This window comes from Capricornis sumatraensis, chromosome 2 (assembly GCF_032405125.1).
Source record: "Capricornis sumatraensis isolate serow.1 chromosome 2, serow.2, whole genome shotgun sequence".
In the NCBI taxonomy this organism is placed as follows: domain Eukaryota; kingdom Metazoa; phylum Chordata; class Mammalia; order Artiodactyla; family Bovidae; genus Capricornis; species Capricornis sumatraensis.
In genome coordinates this window covers 82,017,604-82,033,282 of record NC_091070.1, presented here as the reverse complement: position 1 = coordinate 82,033,282, position 15,679 = coordinate 82,017,604, and the positions used below count along the sequence as shown (strand labels likewise).

Below are 15,679 nucleotides of genomic sequence, written 5' to 3'. Positions count from 1 at the left end.
GATTATTTAACATATACTCTATTCACTAGACCACAGAGAGATCAGGAAACTATGGCTAGCAGGTCAAATAAAGCCCATTGCCTGTTTTTGTAAATAGTTTTATTGGAACACAGCCATGCACCTTTGTTCACTTGCCTACGGCGGTTTCCATTCTACAACAGCAGAGTTAACTAGTTCCGACAGAGACTGTATGACCCATAGAATCTGAAATATTTAATATCTGGCCCTTTACAACAAAAGTTTGAGGCTCTTGTTCTAGAAACTTTTAAGATAAAACACAGAAAGCCTCTACATTAGTGCTAAGTTAAATAATTTTAATATTTTTGGCCTAATTTATGATTTAACTGACATACTGCTAAAGTGCCCTTAATCCAAGTCCTGTTAAATTAAGCTTTAGCTCTAGTTGCTGTGTTCACTGAGGTTTCCCACGTACAAACCATTATATGGAGAAGAAGCTGTGAAGGTTAGCTTTAGATTAGCAAAGACTATTTCCATCAGATTTGCTTGTTGCCTATTTTTCTTATATTGCTGTAAAATTACCATTTCGGAGTCACTGTGAGAGGCCTGACCCAGGCTGGGTGCAGGCCCTAGCTCAGAGTGAGAAGCTTGGTCAAGGGAGAGAAGGGGCTCAATAATGTCATCGTAATCATCTTCCTCTGTATCCCCCTCCCCATCGGCAAAAGTACCTCTAGTCAAGAAATCGGAGCGCGTCCGCGCCATTCGAGCTTTCTTTTTATGGGCCGGTCTGGCAACCTGCTTGACCAAATGATAAAACAAATAACACAACAATGTTTTGTTTTGGTTTTTTGGGAGATGATGCCAATGAAAGACATCAAAGAGCTCATGAATTTCTTGAAACATCCCCTCCCGCCCCATGCCTTTTCCACTAGAAGTGACAGCCATAACCAAAATCAATCCATATTCATTACTCTGGACAAAGAATAAGAATGGAAGCTAAATCCACACTGTTCCTCTCCACAGCCAAGGAAGTCATCTTTCACTGCCATAATAAGTCACCAAAGTCACCTGCATAAATTGCCTTCTTTTCTTTTAGAATTCCTTTTTTGTAAATATAATCTGGATTTGTGGGCATCCTTCCCTGCCTGAAGTATTCCTCTCTGAGTATAACAGACTTAATTCATGGCTTCTTTTTCTATAAACACTTGGGAGTAAATGAGTAGATCAAGTGTTCTAACTACAAGAACAGTAATTTCCAAAACAGTATGCACCTATTTTGCATAGAAGATAAATAAAACAAAATTCAACACTTACCTCTCCTTGGGCCGGCCCAGTTAACTTTACAGGTTTCCGAGTTGGTTCATCTTGTTTCTGGAGTTGAGGATTTCCACTGTTCAAGGCGTCCGTGGTGACACTTCGGATGAAACAACAGGATTACATTTCTATTCCTAGCAGATAACTCATGGCAGCAGTCTTAAAAGGATAGCATGAAATATAGTCTAACAAGCCAGGTCAAAGAAATGGATTTGATGATGAGAAAGGGAAAATACTAAGTCCACAAATCTTAAGAATTAGTCTTAGAAGGGGTCTTTACACGCTCATCATTATAAAACACCTGATAAGTAGCTACCGAGTGATGAGGATCTCATTACTTTGCTTTATAGGGAGACGGTTCTATTGACAAACAAGTTTTCTTTCCGAAATCTCTCTGCAACTTTTATCTGTTGGCTTAGTTTTAAAACTTGAGGCTGTACAGAATAAAATCAACACTGACAGAGTAAGAAATTGTTATCTATCAGTAACATATTGTTCATCTCTTCTTAGCAAGACTGTAAACTCACTGAAAATCATAATTTTACCTTCTAGCATACTTCTGAGTTTAAAGTAGACATTAACTTACAATATCATTTGGCAGACTAATTGCCCTTGCATTCAAAATCTTCCATGAAGGCCTAGGTTGTCTTGTACAATAATCTCTAAACACACCCTTCTTACAACTAAAATCTTCTTAGAGACCTCCCTTTCTGACCACTATAAAATCAAGTCCAGCAATCCTAGGTTGTCCTAAAAGATTCCCTTTTGATTATTCAAATCTCTCTTGCCACAGCTGAGTCATTTATCTTTGATTTGTTCTCCAAAAGAGGGACTATTAACAGGATCTTTGATAGCACCTAGCTACTCTGATTAACTTTTAAGCTCACAGCATTTTCTCTTAAGTTTCTCCATGATTTCTTTTTTGTTCTCCCTTACTAACCAGATGAAGACTATGATGCACTTACCACCCTACGGCATAGAAAGAACATTAATCTAATGTTACTTCCTAATCAGGACACCCAATGCTGATTTCTAATCAGGAAACTCAAATTCTGGGCTCAGCTATTTCTAACTATGTGACCTTATCCAGGTCATTTCATGTCCAAGGGCACCAGTGACCTCATCTATACCATGTGGCAACTGAATAGATAACTTAGAAACACTAACATTTACAATTCTATAAAATGCTAATGTTTCTAAAATTACTTACAGAATAAGAGAAGGTGTGAAGTATGGATTTTCCTTAAGCTTTCATGCAAACAATCTAATACATAATCATTTTGAAGATAAATAGTTGTTAATAAGGTAAAGTAAACTAGGTCAAGTAGCTGTTAAGACTGTATCTTGGCAAAACGATAAAAGGAGTAATTCACAAGTATGATTAATGTTTTTGAAATCTGCCTCTTGAGAAATCTGTATGCAGGTCAGGAAGCAACAGTTAGAACTGGACATGGAACAACAGACTGGTTCCAAATAGGAAACGGAGTACATCAAGGCTGTATATTGTCACCCTGCTTATTTAACTTATATGCAGAGTACATCATGAGAAACGACGGGCTGGAGGAAGCACAAGCTGGAATCAAGATTGCCAGGAGAAATATCAATAACCTCAGATATGCAGATGACACCACTCTTATGGCAGAAAGTGGAGAAAACTAAAGAGCCTCTTGATGAAAGTTAAAGAGGAGAGTAAAAAAGTTGGCTTAAAACTCAACATTCAGAAAACTAAGACCATGGCATCTGGTCCCATCACTTCATGGCAGATAGATGGGGAAATAGTGGAAACAGTGACAGACTGTATTTTTTGGGGCTCCAAAATCACTGCAGATGGTGACTGCAGCCATGAAATTAAAAGACACTTGCTCCCTGGAAGAAAAGTTATGACCAATCTAGACAGCATATTAAAAAGCAGAAACATTACTTTGCCAACAAAGATCCATCTAGTCAGGGTATGGTTTTTCCAGTAGTCATGTATGTATGTGAGAGTTGGACTATAAAGAAAGCTGAGCCCCGAAGAATTGATGCTTTTGACTCTTGAGAGTCCCTTGGACTGCAAGGAGATCCAACCAGTCCATCCTAAAGGAAATCAGTTCTCAACATTCATTGGAAGGACTAATGCTAAAGCTGAAACTCCAATACTCTGGCCACCTGATGCAAAGAACTGACTCATTTGAAAAGACCCTGACGCTGGGAAAGACTGAAGGCAGGAGGAGAAGGGGACGACAGAGAACGAGATGGTTGGATGGCATCACTGACTCAATGGACATGAGTTTGAGTAAACTCCGGAAGTTGGTGATGGACAGGGAGGCCTGGTGTGCTACAGTCGATGGGGTCACAAAGAGTCAGACACAACTGAGTGACTGAACTGAAGTCTTCTATAAAACAGATTCATGGATCTAACAACGATATACACACACACACACATCCCTCACGTAACTAAATCAGAAAGGCAGAAAACAATATGTTCTTAACATTTTCTGATGGGCTTACATGCTACGGACAATCTACAGGTTAATGGGCAGGACTAGGATCTCAAGCTGTCATGTAGTCCAACTGCATTTTATAATATGATATAAAAATTCTTCGTGGAAAAATAAAGTATCAATGACCTCTTGCCCATTTTCTGTAAAATCTGTATGCAGTGTTTTAAAGACTGAAATATTTTTTAAAAAGCTCAGGATTTGAGGAGAAAGTTATTTTCACAGTTAGTATGAAATTTAACTTTTTTAGCCCTAAGATATAGCTCTCCTTTCATTTAAACAGTGATATTCTTCCACAAGAACTGAAAGAATCCACTGTGTAACTGGGCTTAATACAAATATTTTAAATTTTATAAAATTTGTTTTATGTACCACTTAATTGCTTTCTCACAGCTACCACTAGTTAAGAAAACTTAAAAGTATAAGGAACTTCCACTTATACAAGGTATCTAAAGTAGTCACAGGGAATTCTCCAGCTATCCAGCGGTCAGGACTCCCAAGCTTTCACTACTGAGGGCCTAGGTTCAATCCCTGGTTGCAGCGCAGCCAAAAATAAAACTATAAAGTAGCCATTGTTATAAACAGAAGGTAGAATGGTGGTTGCCAGGGACTAGGGGTAAAGGGAAAACAAGAGTTGCTTTCAAAGGTAACTGAATTTGTTTTGCAAGATAAAGTTCTAGATTTGTTGCACAACAATGTGCATATGGGTAACACTACTGAACTGTACACTTTAAACTGGTTAAGATGGTAAATATTAGGTGGCTTTTATCCGCCCCCCTCAAAAAAGTACAAAGATATTAATGAAGACCATAAATAGGGCCACAGCTATCACAAATCCCACTAATTTTAAAGCCTGATACAAATAAGCTTGGACTGCTACACCTAATAACTGTGGGGCAACCAGCATTTGCTGAATGTCTACGGCATTTCCAGCCACTCTATGGCTCTCCACAAATGCTTTCTCCCTTAATGGGAGGGAACTAAAAATCCTGCTGCCTGTACTTAGTCAGAGACTCCCAGGGTATAATTATATCCAGTTTTCAGGTGGCTGGTGTAGTCAACAATCAGGAAATTTTTAACACAGAAAATGGCTAATTTGAGTAGCACCCATACAAATAACTGAGGTAGACCAAGGCACCTTAATGAAAATTTCCAAAAAGTTTCTCATTTATACATAGAAATAAACACTTCACTTACAGGGAACTACTCATATTTTCCTTTGGCGTGAAAAAAATGGCCTTAGTAGTTCCATCTCTGAAAGGGTCATCAGATTTATGGCTACAAGGCTGAGCCGGCCTAAGGTGTTCTCTCTTTGAGATGCGACTATGAGAGTGTTTACAGGCAACATTCAGTTGGGTGGACATTCTGTCTGCCTTGGATAATTCCTTGACAGTATGAGATTGGCCTGGGCCTCCTTTTCTTTCAAAGAACAGAGTGACAGGTCGGTCCTTCAAGGGTAAGTGAGCAGAGGGACTGTCTTTTGGGGCAAGAACAGAATCTTTTATAGTTACTGACGGAGTCCCAGCCATACTGGGTTCTTCATCCTTATTTGGGGTTTTCAGGATGAATAGAGAGGATGGTCTCTCTATTCTCTGCTTTGACTGATGGAAAGATGGTACCAGAAAACTCTCCCCAGTTCTTGGCTTTTCAATTGTCTTGAAGGCTTTACGCTCCTTTTCTAAAATATCTTTTTGTCGGCGAATCTGTTTCATCATCTCTTTTTCATTCTGCTGCTGCAATTGCTTTTGCCTTTCTTCCTTCTCAGTGTTCAACTTTTCTAACTTCTTAAGAACAGCATTTGAAGAATCTGTATTCAAAGAAGCGACAACCTGATTTTCTCCTGGGAGGTGGTACTTTCCAGCTTCCCTGCTGATATCCAAAGTAAGAGATGGAAGTGTTTCTTCACTTTCCAATAGTTTGCTTCTCTGGACACTTGTGTCTAGTTGGGAGCTCATTTTCAGTGGGTCTAGATGGGGAATATAAAAAAATGTAGGCAAACTATTTGAAACAAAGGGGTCTCTCAGCTGTGGTTTACAGGTAATAGATTCAGAACTGCAAACCAGTTTTTCCTTCGTAGCCCCATTCTTTAAATGCACTGAGTCAGAGGGTGACCCCCTTTGAGTCAACGTGTGGTGAGTCTCACTTGCGGCACTGAGAGGATAGTCCTGTGTATCAAAATCGGGACTGCGAGATACCTCAGGTGGCACAAACGGCAAGTCTCTTTCATCTAGAATCAAGGGCTCTGGTTTGCTCTTTTGGCTCTCCTCACAGCTCAGAAGTTCCAAGCTTCCTTGTGAGCTTTCACTCTCAGGTGTGCCCTGTAAAGACTGAAGGCCCTCAGGCATCAGGTCCGTAGACCATCTACGCTCTTCTGAAGGAGACACGCCACCAAGAGAACGGACTTTCAGCAATTCTAAGCTAAATATAGCTTGCTCTAGTTCTCTCATTCTTCGACTTTCTCTTTTGGCCCGACTCACTTTTTTCTGGTGGAGATCTTCCAAGGACTTGGGTCTCTCTCTTACAATCACATTTTCCTGCAAGTCCACACCACTTTGACTTCTGGCTCTCTCCTGTCGCTTGTTTGGGGACTCATTCAAGCAGTCCATGGAACTTTCATGACTAATTCGATTACTCTCTATCACAGATTTACATTCCTCTATGGCTTTTACCCTACTGTCAAATGAAGAATCTTCCCATTTTGAAGGGTCTGAACCGTGAATTTCCAGAGTCCCATATGGCTTGATACTTGCCAATCCAAGTTCTAGTTTTGCTTCTTTTACTCTTCGTTCTTTCAGAGATTTAAATCTGTATCAAAATAGAAAAAAAAAAAAAACCCAAATGGTTAGAGATATCTCTTGGTTACAAATGGAGAGAAAAAGTTTATTCAGAATTTTTTAAAAAGTAAAAAAAAGTCTCAAAAAATTTTTTTATAATATTAAGTATTTCTTTAACATGGATGCATATTTCAGAATTCTGTTTCTATGAGTGAGATGATGTTTTATTAAGTATATTATTCCTAATTGGGCACTCTAATCAAAGCGTAAGTTAATTTAGAAGCAAAGCTCTCATTTTAATAACATCTTCTTTTAAGATAAACCTTAAAAATGAAATTGAAGTTTCTGAAAGTAAAAACAGTTGGAATGTTGCCAATTTTTAAGGATTCAACCCAGTGTAAAGTTAATTCTTAGCAGTTATAACCATAGACCATGTAGGTTTTCAATCCAATTTAATTCAATATTATAAACCGCACAATGTGGTTTAAAACCGCTGGGGGGATCGAAATTGTGCACAACCAGTTTTTGCCTGGAGAATCCCAGGGACGGGGGAGCCTGGTGGGCTGCCGTCTATGGGGTCACACAGAGTCGGACACAACTGAAGTGACTTAGCAGCAGCAGCAGCAGCAGCAGCAGCAGCAGCAGCAGTTCTAATTCAAGTTTAGACAAATGTTAGAGCAGACATATAAGCAAAGTACTTGAGAAAAGAGGAGTTAATTATTATGGCAATGAAGATTACCTTTGTCTTGCTCTGAATCCTCTACACAGTGACTGCAAAAGGATAATTCTGTTCCTTTGTTCTTGATACCTCTTACACTCCCTGTAGCCTCTCCATCTTGCCTGTATACAGACAGCAGCCGAGTGCCTCCGCCGACAGTGCTCCCTCCATCTCTGCTGGATGACGATGGCGGCAGTCCGCAGCTCCAAATACCGCTGCCTCTGTAAGTGAGCACGCCAGGAGGCTTGCAGAAGAGTGGCTGCACTTGCCATAAGTAAAGCATCTTTCTGCACAGCTGCATCTCTGACTTGCTTCTGATGTACGTAATTCCTCCAGAATTGCTGTGGGGAAGACAAAATAATAAAACTGGTATCATATAACACATTTTCATAGAAAAAAGAAATCTCTTATGTCGTAACTAGAGATTAAGTAGCTTAACAGCTAAATTGTGGGTGGTTAAAGTAAAAAAATGTTTTCCAGATACGATCAGTGAAAATAACAATTTTAGATAATATAACCTTGATGAAGTTAATTATACAACTTAAAATAATTTAAGTTTTTGATGATTTCATGCCCTACAAATTAATTTTAATAAATTCCATTATATTTTTACCTATAATTTGCCAGTACTAATGGGTCAATGTGTATACATTTCCAAGATTAAGATATTAAAGACTATCTTGCACAAACAGAAAAGGTTCTATGGAAAACAATTGTCAATGAGGGAGAAAATAAAAAGATAAATGTAAAATATGAATTTGAATAATTATAACAACAATATATGTATCATTCTCAAATATCACTAAGAAAACTAAAAATAACTTTGTTAACAGAAATTAAGGCACATAACTCCTTTGTTCCTAATTATACCTCACAAAACATTATAACTATAAATTCAATTTAATTTCAACTGTACATTAATATATGTACTAATAGTAAATTGTATTGCCAGGTAAATCCATTGGTTGCTATGAAAATTAAGAAATGAGTAGGACACATTCGCATCTCTGAAGAAATTTACATTCTTGTTTAAATGCTTCACAATAAAACAATTCTAGTTACTAAAACACATGCTAAATAAACCGGCCAATCTCATGTAAAGAATCCTTTACTTCCCACCTGGATGACAATAGATGCCTGTCTCAGATGGAGGAAATGCTGCCTACATAGCAAGACCCTGAACCATCGCTGCAGCAATACGATTCTGCGGAGCACCTCTTGGTGAAGCAGATCCTGTAGGTGTTGTCGTTCCTGCTCCTTTAGGAACACCTACCAGAAGGGAAAAAGATGAAGAATACAGTTCAAGAAGAAATGAGAAATGTATTTAATGCATCATCATTCCTGTGATGATTCCCGTGGTAAGCTTTTCTAGAGAAGAACAGGTACAGCAGCAGACATGTACAAGTAGTCCTGATATTTCTAAGATTTAGTCAAAGCAGTCATTCTCAAATTGGAAAGGATGTATTAGAATACAGAAGGGGAACTGGAAAGGTGAGCAGAAGTACAAAAATCCCAGTGCCAGAGATTGTGATATATTATTCCCTGGGGAAATTCACTGCTGTCAGGAGCCAATGATTATAACAGTGATAAATAACAACCATCTTTTTAAAATCCAGTATGCATCAAAGGCTTCTTTGCTGCCCAAAGATATTCATCAGTTTGTTTATTCACTCTTACATTCAATTATAAATCTTTAGGAATTTAGGGGTATACAAAGATAAATTAGATACCCCTCTGTAAACAGGACTTGCACCTCAACTTTAAGAGCAGATAGATATTAAAAACTGTATATATTTAAGATGTACAATGTGATGTTTTGATGCATGTATAAACACTGTGAAATGATTATCACAATCAAACTAAGAAACATGTCCACCATCTCCCATTTTTGTCAAAAATTTAAAAAAGATTTTTAAAAAGCACAGAGAGGTATCAGAAACCCATAGAGTGAAACAGTAAGCTATCAATGGCAAGAGACAGAAGATCCTACCTGAGCAAAACAAGGAGCTGGAAATAAGAATAAATGTACATACTGGGGACCATGGAACAATTAAAGAGTATGAAGTCACAACATGGAGGTTCTTGAAAAAGAGAAATATGTTTAATCAGGAGGTTACTGAGTGATTATTACTGAGCAGGAAACTGACATAAAGAAAGAAGTATATGAAGATGATGATTTTGATACTAAGGGCAGAGTGAGTTACATGGAATAACAGACTGATATTGATGATGGATCTGTTTACTATAAGAGAAATGTGTGAGAGCAAGAAACAGAACTAAAATGAAACAGTAGGAATGTAGGGAAAGGCAGAGACGTAAGAATCATCTGTAAGGAAAAACAATGGAAACATTTTTGTAAAAAGGTTAAAGTGAAGGGTAAGCCATATATGATTATGGTTTCTAGCCTAGAAACTACAAGAAAGGTAACAGAGAAAAAGAACAGTTGGTTAGTTAAAGACAGTAAGGGAATCTGGCTAACGTCACTTTGGGCAAACTGAGTTGAAAATTACAGTAGAATACCTAGAAAGAGATGCTTTTTAAGCAGTTAAAATTATAGGCAGCACTAGAGCACTGGTCATAAGCTCTTTGATTAATACTGACCATCTCATTAACTAAAAATCTTGGTCTAATCAATTTCCTTATAATATCTTGTACATTATCTTTCTTATCAACATTCTCCTAGGCAAAGACTGCCATTATTTTTTTTTTAAAGAAAGAATATAAAGTATCACTTTAATTTATATTGGATAATCATTTTTTCTTTTTTTTAATTTATTTACTTTTAATTAGAGGATAATTGCTTTATAATATTGCATTGGTTTCAGCCATATATCACCATGAATCAGCCACAGGTACACGTATGTCCCCTCCTTCTTAAACCTCCCTCCCACCTTCCACCCTATCCCACCCCTCTAGGTTATCACAGAGCGCCAGATGTGAGCTCCCTGTGTCATACAGCAAATTTCTATCAGCTATCTAATTTTAGATTAATTGGCCATTTTAATCTATATTAATATTCTAATCTTACATTAATACGATAATGTATGTGTCTCAGTGCTACTCTCTCAGTTGGTCCCACCCTCTCCTTCCCCCACTGTGGCCACAAGTCTGCTCTCCCTGTTTGTGTCTCTACTGCTGCCTACAAAAACATAAAATTCAATTTGGACAAGGGCTGTATATATTTTATTTACCATGGATTTTCCAACTTGATAATTATCTGGATTAAGATTTATTTTCCTGAAGAAATCCTGAATGTTAAATTTGGATGGAATAATATTTCGGGGAAGAAGTACATGGAAATGGCTCACAAAATCCTGAAAAACGAAAAGAAAATATTGTAAAATCACAAGAGAATTATATGTAAACAAGATCCCAAACAAGTTAATTGTCCTTTTATTGATTTCTGTCTCATTAAACAGGGTGAAACCAAGAAATTACCTGTTAATTTAAAATATTACAAGAAGTTAATTAATTAGCAAAATGGGGGGTAGAGATTTCTACATATTTTGTTATCAAAGCAAAAGAAGGACAGAAACTAATCCTCCCTTTGAAAAAGCTATACTAAAGACCAAATAAAAAGTTAGTTAATAAGGTTTTGAAATTTTTAGCAGAAAAATAAGGAAAGGTGGCAGCTATTTCAGGTTATAATGGAAAATAAAGCTTTCCCTCAACAGTATAGATGTGCTCAGCTTCTGAAAAGCTTCAAAATAATTTCTATACCCATATCAGCAGCAGCCCATGAGAACAGCTGAAAGCCTTGTTGGCAGCATACTATGAAAGATAATTCTGCTGAGAAACCTCTAGGGAAAATCAAAAGGGATCTTTTCTTTTGAACTAGATTGCTCTGATTATAGTTATTTCAGTTACTGGAGTAATCACTGTGAAGAACTGCCATGTTATGAGTAAACTTATAAAAGCAAACATTCAGATCAAATGAGAAGAGCCAAGAAGTGGAATCTATTAGAACACAAGCTTAATGATATTGCTGTCAGTCAATGGAAACGAGTATTCTCTATCCCTCTTCAATTTCGTATATGAAAGATAGAATGGGGAGGAGAATTAAGAGAAATAAACAAGTGAGTCAAAAATGAAAAATAAGCAAGACACAGGACTAATTTACTTGATGTACATATATATTTAAATATCACTATAAAAGCATAACCTGGAAAGAGTATTTGCAGCTGTATCCTGACTGGCGAATTCGAACTGTCTCCAGCATCCCAGTGTACCGAAGCTGTCTAAGCACCAAGGCATCATTGAACCTTAACGGTAACTAAAACAAAGCAAACAGAAAAAGGGTTAACCCAGAAGAACAGATCTCCAAATTTATGTCTTCTAAGTATAGTTAAACTCTGAATATCTAGGAACTGACTGGAGGTTGTCTGATTAAGATACAGCAGAGTCAATGAGACATTCTTACCTCCACAACTGGTAGCTTCAGGAAAGTTCTGACTGCCTGACTAAAGGGAAAAAAAGAGACACCAAGCTTCCAGGCTTCACTACTTGCAGAAGAAAAGTGCCCTCAGAACTCAAAAGGAAATGTTGCTGCCCACAGGCCACAGAGTTTCAGTTCAGTCGCTCAGTTGTGTCCGACTCTTTACGACCCCATGAATCGCAGCAAGCCCGGCCTCCCTGTCCATCACCATCTCCCGGAGCTCACTCAGACTCACGTCCATCGAGTCCGTGATGCCATCCAGCCATCTCATCCTCGGTTGTCCCCTTCTCCTCCTGCCCCCAATCCCTCCCAGCATCAGAGTCTTTTCCAATGAGTCAACTCTTCGCATGAGGTGGCCAAAGTACTGGAGCTTCAGCTTTAGCATCTTTAGTCACTATAAAATTTGTAACAAGATTAACCTACTTATACATAGTTAAGAGTGTATTTTTGTTAAGATTTTACCCACCATCTCACTCAGAAACCACCCACTCTATAAGCTTCCAGTTGCCTTAACTTGAGAGCTGACAGACTGATCTTCTATGACTAGTACAAGATTAAGAGCAGTTTATCTTCTTAAATTGCTTTTGCTGATGATCCTGTAAGTTCAGTTCAGTTCAGTTGCTCAGTCGTGTCCAACACTTTGCAACCCCATAAACTGCAGCACACCAGGCCTCCCTGTCCATTACCAACTCCCGGAGTCCACCCAAACCCATGTCCATCAAGTCGATGATGCCATCCAACCATTTCATCCTCTTTCGTCCCCTTCTCCTCCTGCCCCCAATCTTCCCCAGGGTCAGGGTCTTTTCCAATGAGTCAGCTCTTCGCATCAGGTGGCCAAAATATTGGAGTTTCAGCTTCAACATCAGTCCTTCCAATGAACACCCAGGACTGATCTCCTTTAGGATGTATTGGTAGGATCTCCTTGCAGCCCAAGGGCCTTTCAAGAGTCTTCTCCAACACCACAGTTCAAAAGCATCAATTCTTCGGTGCTCAGCTTTCTTTATAATCCAACTCTCACATCCATACATGACCACTGGAAAAACCATAGCCTTAACTAGACAGACCTTTGTTGGCAAAGTAATGTCTCTGCTTTTTAATATGCTGTCTAGGTTTGTCATAACTTTTCTTCCAAGGAGTAAGTGTCTTTTAATTTCATGGCTGCAATCACCATCTGCAGTGATTTTGGAGCCCCCAAAAATAAAGTCAGCCACTGTTTCCCCATCTATCTGCCATGAAGTGATGGGACCAGATGCCATGATCTTAGTTTTCTGAATGTTGAGCTTTAAGCCAACTTTTCCATTATCCTCTTTCACTTTCATCAAGAGGCTCTGTAGTTCTTCACTTTCTGCCATAAGGGTGGTGTCATCTGCATATCTGAGGTTATTGATATTTCTCCTGGCAATCTTGATTCCAGCTTGTGCTTCCTCCAGCCCGTCGTTTCTCATGATGTACTCTGCATATAAGTTAAATAAGCAGGGTGACAATATACAGCCTTGACGTACTCCTTTTCCTATTTGGAACCAGTCTGTTGTTCCATGTCCAGTTCTAACTGTTGCTTCCTGACCTGCATACAGGTTTCTCAAGAGGTAGGTCAGGTGGTCTGGTATTCCGATCTCTTTCAGATTCCTCTAAGACACCCTGGAAAATAAAAAATCCCTATAGTCCCTCATCACCAGTCACTCCTAGGTATCTCTTAGGCGTGTTTTTAGACATTCAAAAGAAGATGTATTTGAAATTTCTGGTATTTCTCCTTATTTTCTAAATACCATTTTCAATTTTTCACTAAGGAAATCCCAAACGTTTTCCTGCAGAAAGATAGGGTATACCAACTGTCAAGAGAAAAGTCAAGTGGGCAGCTTATGTTAAATAATAATAGCAATTAACGTTTATTTAGTACTTATTCTGTTTTCTTTAATACCTTATTAATTGAACCCTTTGTAGAACAAGGTCTCAATAGCAGGGACTCAAATTTCTCTATAACTATAAATAAAACAGTTTCCCTTTTTGTCACCATAAAAGAACCAACCATTAAGGAATAGCTAACATTTACTAAGCACTTAGTAGGGGCCAGGAATATTCTAAGTACTGCATAGGTTTTTTTCTCAGGTTCTCATGACACAGTTATGAGTTGTCCTACAATTACAGTATATTCTTACACAGATGAAATTATTTAAGGCACAGAGAAGTCATGCAACTCATTTAAGACCACAAAAATTGTAACTGGCAAAGCTGGAGACTGCTTCTTAAGAATTAAGAAAGCTGAACCTAATTTCCTACTACATTTCAGAAGTTTGGGCTGGAACTATTTTTTCCTATGATGGACATAAATGATTACACTTAATAGATCTATTTTGCAAAGCTCTAATTAGGGGAACTGTCACATAAAACAGGAAGGAAATCAAAAATGTCCACAGTAACCTATTTTAAAGAGACAAGAATCTAAACATGAAAAATGCCAGGCAAGTTCTTTAAGAGGGATTAACACCTTATGTCTGAACAAGAAATTAATTTAGGGTAACAAAAATTGCAAAAAATTATTTTGTATAATGGAATTTCAAGAGATTTTTGCTTCTACATGTAGCAGATGCTAAATTCTAGAAAATGCTAAATTGAGCTCATATAAATAGTTCATAGGCAGGTAAGTGAGAAAATTCGGAGAAAGTGATGGCAACCCACTCTACTAGTCTTGTCTGGAAAATCCCATGGATGGAGGAGCCTGGTAGGCTGCAGTCCATGGGGTCGCTAGGAGTTGGACACGACCGAGTGACTTCCCTTTCACTTTTCACTTTTATGTGTTGGAGAAGGAAATGGCAACCCACTCCGGTATTCTTGCTTGGAGAATCCCAGGGATGGGGGAACCTGGTGGGCTGCCATCTATGGGGTCACACAGAGTCGGACATGACTGAAGCAACTTAGCAGCAAGTGAGAAAATTAGAAAGATATCAATAGAATATTCAGAACACTGTTTTCCTTACAAAGATTATAAACAGCTCTTTGCTTCCACATATCCTTCTTAGAACGAATTTACAGTTTGGTTTGAAGTAAGCTGAGCTAGAACCTCTCATTTAAGGGACATTCTTACCTTTTCAGCATTAGAGCGAATGCACTTTACAAAATACGGTTCTGCTTGATCAAGTGTTTCCATCAGTTTGCTTAATGACGCCTGCAATACAAAGCAATATAGTTAGCACTGTCTCTCATTCCAAACTGGAAACAAATGACTTATGATGTTGGTAAAATATGCAAAAACAAGTGATAAACACAGAACCAGGTTTGTTTCTGAAAAGCAAATTGTGTACAATGCCATACTGATTAAACTGAGACCAGTTAAGGACAAGGATGGCAGTTTAACCTTAAAGCTGAGAGACTGGCAATGGTAAATACTGTAAATAATTTTATAGTCATCTAAATATATAACAGGGGCTTCACAGATGGCTATATGGTAAAGATTCCACCTGCCAAGCAGGCTACGTTTCAATCCCTGGTTTGGGAAGATCCCCTGGAAAAGGAAATGGCAATCTACTCCAGTATTATTGCCTGGGGAATCCTATGGATAGAGGAGCCTCGCAGGTTATAGTCCTTGGGGTCCCAAAGAGTTGGACATGACTTAGCAACTACACAAGTCTACAATAAATTTTTTACTTTTCTTCAGATTTCATGAAACAATTTTATTCAAATGCATGCAGTATTAGAAAGCAACTTTGGGAAAACCATTCAGTAGGGCAGCAGTCCCCAACCTTTCTGACACAAAGGACCAGGTTCATGGAAGACAGTTTTTTCATGAACTGGAGCTGGGGGGAGGGAGATAGTTTCAGGATGATTCAAGTGCATTACATTGATTGTGAACTTTATTTCTATTATCATGACATCAGCTCCACCTCAGATTATCAGGCATTAGATCTCAGAGGCTGGGGACTCCTACAGTAGAATATCCAGGAAGGTAGTAGTATCCTGTTTCAATTTTAACCTTTAAGTATGTAACAATGTTCCCTCTTCCATT

General features: G+C 38.3%; 1 protein-coding gene across 1 annotated transcript in view; it reads right to left on the bottom strand.

Annotated features, from left to right (window-relative positions):
- The window catches only part of MYO9A (myosin IXA), a 183,603-nt gene that overhangs the window by 57,833 nt on the left and 110,091 nt on the right, over nucleotides 1-15,679 (bottom strand). The window contains exons 19-25 of the mRNA XM_068964194.1: nucleotides 14,762-14,842; nucleotides 11,407-11,517; nucleotides 10,436-10,558; nucleotides 8,364-8,513; nucleotides 7,266-7,585; nucleotides 4,950-6,557; nucleotides 1,273-1,372 (exon numbers count right to left, since the gene is read on the bottom strand). Coding sequence (XP_068820295.1) covers nucleotides 1,273-1,372; nucleotides 4,950-6,557; nucleotides 7,266-7,585; nucleotides 8,364-8,513; nucleotides 10,436-10,558; nucleotides 11,407-11,517; nucleotides 14,762-14,842 — 2,493 coding nt within the window. The remainder of the gene's footprint in view (nucleotides 1-1,272; nucleotides 1,373-4,949; nucleotides 6,558-7,265; nucleotides 7,586-8,363; nucleotides 8,514-10,435; nucleotides 10,559-11,406; nucleotides 11,518-14,761; nucleotides 14,843-15,679) is intronic.